General features: G+C 37.6%; 1 protein-coding gene across 4 annotated transcripts in view; it reads right to left on the minus strand.

The window, feature by feature from the left end:
- PPP3CA (protein phosphatase 3 catalytic subunit alpha) overlaps window positions 1-12,434 on the minus strand; it is a 302,384-nt gene that overhangs the window by 142,099 nt on the left and 147,851 nt on the right. For all 4 annotated transcript variants that reach the window (XM_082462352.1, XM_082462354.1, XM_082462353.1 and 1 more), the window contains one exon: window positions 10,419-10,619. In XM_082462352.1, coding sequence (XP_082318478.1) covers window positions 10,419-10,619 — 201 coding nt within the window. The remainder of the gene's footprint in view (window positions 1-10,418; window positions 10,620-12,434) is intronic.

Here is a 12,434-nt window from a genome sequence, read left to right on the forward strand (position 1 = left end):
GGAAGGTACAAAGCATCCTTTGTTTGAAATGGAAACAAATATCTTTGCAAGTCATTTCAAAAATATTCTCCCTCATAAGCAATAAAGGATATAAGACTGATGGCAGTTAAAAGTAGCACTAGATGTATCAAAGGCATACCACCAGATGGCATCTTAAATCAGATAGCACATTCAGAGATGGTGAGTTAACTACGTTTCTGAAATGGAATCAAATTCATGAATTCCAAACAGATTTTTTAATATTAAAATGTCTGACACTAATCATAAAATCCAAAGAACCCAACAATGTAATCTTGAATATAACCAAAATATATGAATCTAAAAAGAAAGGCACTGTAAATAAAATGGTGATCTTGATATAATTTTTATTTTAAAAAAGACATAACAAATGGAGTCATAGAGAAAAGGAAAGTTCGGTTAGTAATTTCACGTGTCCTTCATTATTACCTACAATTTTTCTTTCCACAAATCCTAATTTTACTCTATCAGAGGGCTTTGTTTATTGTAAACATGAAGAAAGACAGTTCAGAGCAGAGAGCATTAAGAAGAAAAATAGTAAGAAAAAAAGCTTATAAAAAAAATAAAACAGGTCAAGTTCCCTTTCACCTACATATATGACTCCTATGAACTTAAAGTTCAAAAGCCTTGATGCCCAAACCTAAAATACCTTCAGGAACAGAATGAAACAATGCTGCTATGTCTAAAACTGCCTAGTACCTGGACCACAATGCCAAATATGAACAGAAATTAATACAGAGAAGCATATCATACACCAAACTGGAGTCAAAAAGTAACCATATGATAGCAGGAACTGAAATCTTGTTCAGAATATTAAAATACAATATTGTTTCATAAAAACCTCTGAAACAGACTTGATTATCCCCTGGATGTGGGGTGTGCTGGCTGTTTTTTTCCACCATCATATAATCAGTAAAATCCTATTTTTACAACATACAGTTAACTAGAAATGTTATTTTCATATGATAAAAGCAACTTAGAGGATACTTGTCACCAGTTTCTAATTTATTCTTGGATTGGATTTATGTATACAGACAGTATTCTACATACACATTTTAGGGCTTAATATAAGGAAAGAACACTGGACTTTTTTGAGAGTTTTCCTTTTACCCTTTCCTCAACACACTGACTTAGGTCTCAAACCCATCTGTAGATTTCACGTTACTTCAGAATGCAATGCTTACTCCATGATGCTGGTGGAGAGCCCAGCAAAATAGAAGGAAAAGCTATGTGACCTCCAAGACAAAAGCAAAGCCAGGACTGAACTACCTAAAGGTCTTCTCTCACGGAATATATTTTAACATTAGCAAGATGTGTACATAAAAGTATTTAATTCATATTTTAAAAATACATTTTATATATGAAGATAGTCATTTAAATAGTGGTAAAGCAGCTGCCTCAAAACTGAATATTATTCTCTTACTAATCCACTAATTAAATCACAGATTCTTCTATAAGAAACTACTTCTGACCAGTTCATATATTTATCCAGTATCTCATTTGTCCAAAATCCTCCACTTTAGACAGATAACAACGAACAGCTATTCAGGAGAAAAGAACAGAGTAGAAAAGATAACTGTTATTTAAATGACGATACTAACAAAATACAAACACACACCTCCACACACATGCATAAATACATACCTACTCTGTTTAAGAGGTTCCTATATACTACCATTACATTCCTACCATAATCTACTATGTGCAAATCAGCACTACATTTACATTAAAATTATTCTGAAACAGAGGAACATTCACAAAACCGTAACATAAAATCCATGTCCTCAGCTGTTAACATTTAATAGGATAATAGCATGAAACAATCAAAAAAATTCAGTACAATATACAGTTGACCCTTGAACAACATGGGTTTGAACCACATGGATTGTTTTTCGACAGCAAATACTACAGGATCAGAGTTTGGTTGAATCTGCAGGTGCAAAACTGCATGTATATGGAGGGCCAACTATAAGCTATACGCACGTTTCCGATTCTGTGAAGGATTATCACCCATAAGCCCCTGGTTGTACAAGGACAAACTGTAGTTAAATGCCATGCGATATAGTTACTCCCAGATTTAATAATTTCATGGACCTGTAAAATTACCTTCTAACCCCAAATAAAATAGGAATAGACCCTGTTGAACTGCCTGCGTTTTAATACCAGTTCTGGCACCTTCTAGTTCAGTAACCTTAGATATAAGACTCAATTTCACTGAGCTTCAGTTTCCTCATTTGTAAAACTGAACTGATCACAGCACTTCCTTCATAGGGTTGTGTGAAAACTCAGAGTTAAAACGTACAGTGTTTATAATACTGTACGAACTGGCAAAAAAACAAGAACCTAACGAATGTTAGCCTTACAACAAAAATAACTCATTAATTTGTCCCCCCAAAAGTATAAAAAGCAATTCCTATCTACTGTCACCATAGTTTCATGTATATAAAGAAAGCATTCTCACTAAAATGAAAAAGGCAATTTCAGTCTGGACCAGTGAAAACTTTGTCATAGCCCAGTACCAGTCTGTGGCCAGTATGTGGGAATGTCCATTAAGAACTGGATCACAAGAGAATAAAATCAGTGGAATCTAAAATTATTAGGGACACTTCAATGGGAAAATGGAACATGACATGAGTTGGAAACATAAATATAATCTGAATTTCCTGTAGACAAAGGGAAGTGTATCTACATTTTTCCTTTAAGGTATCAAAGAAGAATGCACCTTCCTTACCTGGAAGCCTTTCAGTGTTATTTGAAACACTACTTCTCTTAAAGGCACAGTAGTATTGATAATAATATATTTCAACCTTCTCTAAAACCATCAGAGTATTATTATTGCAAGTGATCACTTTCAGATTTTAAAAATAATAGTTTGGGGATTTTTATCTTCCTATGGAAACAACTATAGGTGTTGCCTTATGAATGGTGCTTACACACTTTACTATTTGTGAAAAGTACTGACTCATGGCAAATTGAAAAGGATAGGGCACACTGTGTCTTAAAGCAAAATATCTCTTCATGTAATTATGATGTAATAACTGTCAAATGCTTCTTCTGGGTGGTATTATATGTTTATTGACATTAATAGATTACATTAATAGATTATTACTGACTTGTATGTTACACACAAATGCTGAATTCCTAAGGCTCAGCTATTCTTAATGTAATATTGTATTCATTACCACAATTCACTTAAAGATGTTTTTGATCCCAGTCTTCCTTTATTCTCCGCAGTAGCTTTCTATAGTCAACTCTCGAAGAGCTTGTAAGGGAAAGCACTACAAAGGTTTTTCACTGGGAAAAACTATATAAACTCTATGCCCCAACTATACTAAGCACTATTGTCTGGTCTTGCCCCCTTGTGTTACAGCAATACATTTTAATTTAAAATATAATAAATTATAAATCGAGTCAAGATCATTTATTCCTTGTATTTCTTGAGAAACCTGAACAGCAGGCTTAGTACGTTTTCTTCAGTAATGAGCAAGACCAAATTCTAGTCAAATGAACCAAAATGCTTGATTTTTTTCAACCTAATACAGAGGTAGAACGGTGCATGTAATACCACGTAATAGCTCAGCATGAGTTATGTTGACAGATCCTGTTCATAGCAAGGTCTTCAGCTGATTAGCTATGAGGCCAGTTACCTAAACCAGTGGTTCCTGTAGAGGGGCCCAGATCAAGGGGCTCATCATCATCTGGGAACCTGTTAGATATTCAAATTCTCAGGCCCTACTCCAGACCTGCTAAATCAGAAACTCTGGAGGTGGGACTCAGCAATCTGTGTTCTATGAAGCCCTCCAGGCAATTCTGATTCATGCTCAAGTTCCAGAAACACTGACTTAAACTCTCTGAGACTCCCTTCTCTCATTTGTAAGATGGGTTTCCTAAGACCAACCTTGCAAAACAAGGGAGGAAAACAAATCAGGGAAAAGGACGCTGGCTCTCATGCAGTGACCTTTTACCCTTTTATCATCATCTTTTTTTTTTTTTTAAATCAAGGGCCCCAATTAAGGGGAATAAGAACATCAAACTGTGGCTGCTGCCACAGGCTGGGCCTGAAATGTGCTGACTTGCCAGCGGCGGGCTAGGTACCAAAATAGGCCTCTGGCTGCAGGGCAGGCCCTAAAGATTTGGCCACTGAAATCACAAGTGGGCAAAATGCCCCAGAAGTAATATTTTATCCTCATATAAACTAAGGCTGCATTGCTCTGATTGTGACAAATGATAGTATGAAGAGAATAAACACTGATCTTTCAGTTCTCAAAAGACACTGGATTCTTACCCCACTTAACTCTCCCCAGAGTAAAGGCATGGGGAATTCTCCTAATTGACGTCAGCTGCTGTAAGGGAAGGAATGCCATGACCTTAAACTTGGCCACTAGTTCACTCTCACATCCAGGAACAAAGCCAAAGGGTTCTCCTGGCAACTGCCTGACATGCTAAATGGCAGGCACAGCCACTGAGGGAATCCTTTGCTGCCCTAGGGACAAATCCCCCCCTGCAGGAAACAGACAAACTGGAGAGATTAGCAGTTTGCCCAGCTGATGCTGGCCTATCCCCTCGGCCCAGGGAGCAGAAAATGAGTTCTAAATCATTCTCTTCAAAGACCCAAGCTCCTGGTCGGCTTCTGCTTTGTAAATGAGGGAAATGTTCTCTGCTAAGTCAAAGGGAAAACAGGAAAATATGAGAACTTGAAAGAGAAATGTAATAAATTGGATCCCTGCATAAATCATCCTACCATATTCAAGAAGTCTTTAATGGATATTGATTAAGCACAAACTAATCAGACATTTTAAGATCAATGTCAATCATCATTCTTGAAGAGCCCTGTAATCAAAATCGGATCCAATTCTCCTAGCCTGCCAAAATCATTGCCAGGGCACAAGGCATACTCGGGGCATACTGAACGAGTATGAAATGTTCCTGATCAGCCCCTCTCGCGAGAGTTCCTCCCTGCTCACTTTACTCATCTCATCCAGTATGCTATTCTAGCCACAAACTTGACTGTGTAACTTCCCCGCTCCAAGACCCTCTCCACTCCCAGTGCCTACAGAACAGTAACCAAATGTTTAAGTGCTGCTTACAAGAGACTAATATCTGACCCTGACCATCCAACCTCAGTCTCACCCCACACCCCTAGCCCTCACACCCTTCCGAGACCTTGTCTTCCCACAGCAAATCTCCAAGATCATGCCTTCCCACTTTACAAAAAATATCAGTGCCTTTCATATGCTGTTGTCTCTGCCCAGAATAACCTTTGTTAGCTTTTTCACATAGTAAAATTTCACCTATCACACATGCTCCAGTTCAAGTACCATTTAATCTGTCAAGACTTTCTTGGCTTTCCTGCATTCCTTGTTCTGAGTTCCCACACTAGTTTATAGGCACCTTCATTACGGTTCTTAACAAATTTTACAGTAATTATCTATTTCTGTGTCTGACTCCCCAAATAGACCTTGAGTATTCTAGTCAAGGACTATGCCTCATCTGTTTCAATCATCCACAGTTCCTAGCCTTCTGAAAGAGTTCTCAATCCATATCCAGGACAGATAGGATCCGAGCTATTTAACAGGTTTTTTTTAGCTCAAAGATGTAATATAATAATCAATGGACACTGTCAGGGAAACCTTAGCCATTTAGAAAAGAGGAAAACTTTTTGGTTTTAAGTTAGCTCTATCCAGTTGGATATTTCTAAATGTGCTTGAATAAATGTAGGTCATATCCTTTCATTTAATCAATAGTTTGATGCACATATCTTTCAGCAAATATCTGTTTCAGTTTTCTTGTTATATGCTGACCCCTGGGAGAGCAGAGACCAGGTCTTATTCACCTGTGTATAACACACACCACCTGTACCAGGCAAATGTTTGGTAAATTGAATTCCCAAATGACTTGTACCTTAGTTCAGCTTAGTTCACAAAATACCTTAGACTGGGTAGCTTAAACAACAGACACTTATTTCTCACAGTTTTGGAGGATGGGAAGTCCAAGATCAAGGTGCTGGCATGTTCAGTGTTTGGTTAGGGTTCTGCTCCTGGTTTGCAGATGGCCATCTTCCTGCTGTATCCCCACGTGGAGTGAAGAGAGAGGGCTCTCATCTCATCTTCTTCTTATCAGGGCACTAATCCTATCCTAAGGGGTCCACCCTCAGGACTCATCTAAATCTAATTATTTCCCAAAGACCCCACCTCCAAATAACATCACATTGGGGGTTTGGGCTTCAACATATGATTACTGGGGAGACACAAACATTCAGTCCATAGCAAGTTGCTACACAGATATTTGGCCACATTTTTTAATGTTTCATTTGTATGTCTGCAAGGAAACAAAGATAAATTTAACTCAATTTTCAAAAAAGAGTCAAAAAGAGGGAAAATACTTTCCTTCACAAAATGTCTGCAATATAGAAACACATTCTTCAAGTTAAATGTCTAAAACAGCCATCGTTCTAATCAGGCAAGTTTGTTTAGAGAAAAGAGCAGAATGTGACTCCTACCTCCCTTGTTTTGATTAGGGACCCATAACTAATCCTCACCTCTACTCCCACAGAGATAGTTACTGGCTTATCTAAATCCATGCTCCAGGAGGGTAAGGTACATAGTGCTTTATCACCTTCCCCAGAGGGACACATGGAGGGAGCCTTGGGACCAGGCAGCTTCCTGTTCCTTCTTCTCCAAAATCAAAAGTACAGAATTTTAAGGGAAAAAATTCCTAACTGAACATAAACCTTTTTTTTTTTTTTTACTGCTTTAAAAACACTTGAAGGGGAGGGAGGAAGGGAAGTTGGGCAGCTTTGTAAATCTAAACATTAAAGAAATGCTAAAGGAATGCAATAATGTCCAGATTTCAAATAACCAGGACACTAATTCCTAGATTTTTCTTTAAATGGGAGCAAACCATGACACAGAGGTTAGCACAACTCCTCTCTAAACATGTGAGTGTGAAACATTTTTATTAATAAAAAGTTGGAGGGAAGAAAAGAAGAGGGAAAGCTGGGGAGTGGCTTTTGTGCATGATTATAAAATAGTTGCCATTTGTTTCATTTTGTGAGTTTACATTTCAGGCTATACTTAAAGCTGAATTGCCCACAAGAAGCTAATCGTCAGTTTCTACCCTGATGGCTCACCTTACATTTTTAGGAATCTGACATAAGTAGGTGAGAGACTATTTCTAATACCACTTGAAAACCACCATATGGTTTCAGGCTTCAGGCTTTTTCTCCCTACATTAAAAGTCCTTGCTTCTTTCCCCTTACTCTTTTTTCATAGGTTCTCATTTGCAGCTCTACTGTTTTCCTTCTTCTCCCCATCCTCTTCTACATCTTCCTCCTTTCTGCTTTCTCTTTTAAACTGTTTAAGCTCTCCATTTTTCTTAAGTGTGGAATTCTGAACTACATAAAGAATACTCTACTCTTAAGATTTGGAAGTGTAAACTATGTCTTTTATTGCATAGCGTAGTGTCAATATAATATTGACTTCATTGATTCACTTTACTGATTCAGTTATCCAAATAACAAATATTCTACATTTAAAAATAAATATTACATTGCTGGTTCAGCTGTCCAAATAAAATCAAATCTCAGAACACAATCATATATCATAAAATGTTATCAATAAATTATAAGAAGTATCTTGAAATACAAAGAGATAGCAATTTTCTCGGATCAGTGTACCTGCTTTTACTTTGCAGTCCTCCGTGCTTCAGCTTGGAAGTTCATGGGTTAAAATATGAAGCTATGAATTTAGCTTTCTGGTGAATCATATGCAGAAGAGTTTTTTTTTTCCCTTTTAATGGAAATGTTAAAATAGATTCCCCCCACCACTTATATTACATATCTTTATATTCCCAGAAAAGGGAGAAAGAGATCACTGCAATGGAATCTACTGGAGGTTCCTTAGAATCCTGCCTTCATTAAGAAATATAAACACTACATATTCTGTGCTACATATTCTGTGATGTCTCCATAGCTACTTCTGTCACCATCTAGAAGGATTTTTTTTGCTTTCTCCCCCAGGGAAAGTTATACATAATTGAGTCCTGATTTCTAAAGTCTCTTCATATCTATATTATGAAATGTGCCAAACTGTCAGCTGGAATCTCACTAGAAAGAACGAGGTGCAACCTCTGCTGAATATAAGGGCAATTAGTCAATGGACCCCAGAAAGGTTCAGGGATAAAACATCACGAATCTGACTTTTCCAGAAACCTCCCTATGTGTTCTTTCAGGACAGAGCCTCATCAAACTGAAGAACTGATTGTATCCCAGGAAATACATTCCCCTAAATGTCTATTTTACATGTTTCCTTTTTGTTATAATTATCATCTCCATTAATACCTACTGGGCTCATTAGTGAGTTTAACATGCATTGTTCATTGGAAATCACACATTATCATGTGAAGTAGAGAAAATATCATAATAAATATCATAATATACCATATTTATCATATCATAATGTCATATTATGATATCATAATAAAATATCAAGCCATTCATTCTTACCAAAATCAAAAGAACTTAATGATATAGATATCATTTAAAGCTACTATTTTACCATTTATTTATAGGTGGAATTTACAATCAATTTTTTAAAGTAGTTTCTTTGCCGGTAGATTCCAAGCTACTACTTAGATATTAAAAAATTTTCATATCTTAGTATCTAAGAAAGTAAAGCATGTTCACATTTGTTTTGTTCTTATATTTCCATAGTGTCTGTAAGTCAAAGATAATAATGCATGAGTGCATTTTAACACATGGAAAATGGGGTTCATAGTGATATACACAGGGTAAGTATGTAGCTTGATTTTTCACCACTGGTCCAACACTGACTTACCACTGGAACCAATTTCTCCTGCTGCCTGGCCCCAAACACATTCATTATTTTTCTGAATTACAAATAAGAAAAACAGCATTGCCAACCCAAAACAAAATGTATATGTCAATTTCTCTGGAATAGGAATCATTAGAGGCATTTTGATCAAGGAAGGTCTAGTCTGATATTCAAGAGCGCTTATCTTGCTCTTACCAGTCACCTTCAAAAATATATTAGAGGGCTTCCCTGGTGGCGCAGTGGTTGAGAATCTGCCTGCCAATGCAGGGGACACGGGTTCGAGCCCTGGCCTGGGAAGATCCCACATGCCGCGGAGCAACTAAGCCCGTGAGCCACAACTACTGAGCCTGCGCGTCTGGAGCCTGTGCTCCGCAACAAGAGAGGCCGCGATAGTGAGGGGCACGCGCACCGCGATGAAGAGTGGCCCCTGCTCGCCACAACTAGAGAAAGCCCTCGCACAGAAACGAAGACCCAACACAGCCAAAAATAAATAAATAAATTAAAAAATATATATATATATATATATATCAGAAGGCCAATAATATTATAAGTACATGAAGGTTTGGAAGAAAGAAGCAATCAGTAGTATATATGAAATATTTTAAATGTCCTCTTTATTTGGAAAAGGATAATATTCTATGTCAAACTTCTTCCCTTTGCCAGAGTGATAATAATTAAGGAGAAAATACATGTTTTTTTTAGCTTCTCTAGAAATACAAACGTGCAAGTTTAGCAAATTTCACAAAGTGTAGATGAAAAGCCTCTACTATTTGACCCTCTATACCACACAAAACTTTTGGACAAGATTTAATTTTTATGGTCTACGTGAAGTTCCACTTACCCAAAACATGTATCTGCCCTTAAGAAGTAACAGAACAAAAACTCTCAAAAAGTAAGGACATATTTTCTAGGCATAAAATGCTATAGGAAGGAGAGAAATTTTGTTTTCTTCCTGAAGTTCAATGGTTCTCAAACTTTAATGTTTGTCACGGTCACCTAGAGGACTTGATAAAACAGATCGCTGGGCTTCACCCCAGAGAACTGATTCAGTAGTTCTGGGGTGGGAGCTGAGAAGGTACAGTTCAGCAGGTTTACAGGTGATGATGATGGTGATGCCAGTCTGGGATGACACTCTGAGAGCCACTGCATTAACTTAGTCACTTAACTACTTTGGAAGTCTTCCTATGCTCTGTCTGATCTTTCCCAATGAATATCTTGTGTTCTTTGTGACAGTGTTCTACTGACAAAATATCACTTCTTAGTTAAGGTATTACTTCAGAATATCTTCATCATCTCTAAGTTGCACACCACTTTTTAGGGTATCACATCACACAGATATTTAATACATGAAAATAAAAATACTGTTACATATGTATTAAATCTTTTGTTCCTAATGTACAGATTTGGCAGGAAAAGAGTAAGATGAAGACCTACTCTTAAGTGACCGAAGTGTAACTTACACTTAAGTGTAAGTGTTTGAAGACTCATTGGTATCTAAGACTTTTGATTTGATATTAAAAAACAACAAAGTGTGGGTCCAAGTGAACAGTCTCCATCCTCAGGACTTACCTGTGACTGGTGCATCAATATCCAGCAAATTTTTTTCCTGTCGAAGAATTGAAGCCCCCTCTGTGATTATTCTCAATGCAACGCTCTCTTCCAGCCTGCCCTCCTTCATGAGATGTGCCTTTAAGATATCCACACGAGGTTTCCCATCGTTATCAAACACTTCTTTTGCCGTAAGCCGGTGACTTGGAGGAAATGGGACAGCTGAAAGCGAAGAAGTCAAATTGTTACATTGGCCAAAACTCAACAACCAAAGATTCAAGATTCAATAATAACCGCCAAATATTTATCCCTATCGCTGACCACCTACTGGAGTATTTAAAAAGTCCCCCCATTAAAATATGATCAAGGGCTATCAAGAATTAAAGACTGCCTTCTTCCTATGATTCTAGATGTGATGTGACTGCTGAAAGGAAATTTACGATTCTTATTCATCCAGTACCGATCTCATGCATCTAGAAGATCCTGACTGAGTGAATAACAAAAAAGAAGAGAGATTTGTTTCCGTTAGGCAATAATCAATTCAGCAAAAGCAAAGAGTTCCTATACATCCATCCTTCTAATTTTGAGTCGGGTGAAGACATTTCTTCACTAAAAAGCAGGCTCCTCTACTGGGATTAGAGGAAGGGGAAAAGACCTTTCAGACCAGATTTGCCCTTCAATGGGAGTTACATCTCTGAGTAAACTGACCAACTGACTCACAGTATAAGGAGAGAGCAGGAATCTGAGGGCGAAAACGCACTGAATATTGAACAGAAAATCAGGGAATCTCTTGAACAGTGAGAGGACAGTATGACATCAGGAGACACAGGTATTTAGGAGTATGATATAATGACAAATTCCGTTTGTTGCTCAGACTTAGAGCCAACCATTCTCTCTTCCACCTGCGCCCCCATGCCTTCTTAACAGTGAGAAGGTCTCTTGTAGCTCCTGTCATTCTTCACATCTCTAAATACATTCATTCACTCATTCAGCCAGAGGATATTCACTAAACTCCTACAATGTGCCAGGACGTCCAAAGGTTCACGGTCAGAGATGGTATTATAAAGGTTAAATTTCTGCTAAATGGCCAATCAGCCCCTTCAGTGAGGGAAACTCATTATTTCTCCCTTTTACATGAGGGTTCATTTACTGGATAACTCAGATCTATCAGAAATGTCTGGAAGAAGCACAAACACTGTTTCATGTAACTTTCATCTGCCATGTGCATTATGTCACATGCATAAGAACAACTCCATATGAAGCACCTCTCTTAGGTAAAACACTTGATGTTATGGATTAAACCTAGCCCTCTTACCTCCTGAAAGCGTCTCTCAAAGAAGCAAGATTTATGGTAGACCTATGCCAAGAAATTTTGTGCAATCTAATAGCACAGACTTGTTATCCAAGAGAAATGACAACTACTTAAAAGTCAGGAAATGAACATGTACTGATGGATGCAAGCTTCATTTTCCTAACAATCCAAGCATATCTATTTAACTATGCCTCCAAAATGAAGTGGCAGTGCAGACTCAATGGACATGCGTGAGGCTTTCATGGTCAGATGAACCTGGGTGCAAACCTTAGCTCTGAGCGCTCACCAGCTATATGACATTGGGCAAGCTAAATAACCTCCTTTGGCTTCAGTTACCTCACCTGGAAAATGGGGATTATATCTATCTGAGGATTGTTATAATAACGAAAGTAAATAGTACTAGTAGTAGCTATCATTTATAGAGTGTTTATTTTATGCCAGGCATTGTTTGGGTAATAAAGTCAGACACAACAATAAAGCTGTAAGGTGATGAAGGCGTAAGTACAAGTGTTTATATATAAACTTATTTAGTCCCTATAACATTACTGTGGGAGAGAAACTTGAGACTCAAAAATATTAAGCACCTTGCCCAAGATAATCACCTAGTGATTTATACGTAGACCCGCTGCGTGTCAACCCTGGCACTCTGATGCCGGAATACTTGTGTTAATAGCTACACCACACTACTTCCGAGAAAGTACTTAAGACAGTGCTTAGTAATTAAA

The sequence above is a fragment of the Balaenoptera physalus genome (assembly GCF_965194825.1).
Source record: "Balaenoptera physalus genome assembly, chromosome: 5".
In the NCBI taxonomy this organism is placed as follows: domain Eukaryota; kingdom Metazoa; phylum Chordata; class Mammalia; order Artiodactyla; family Balaenopteridae; genus Balaenoptera; species Balaenoptera physalus.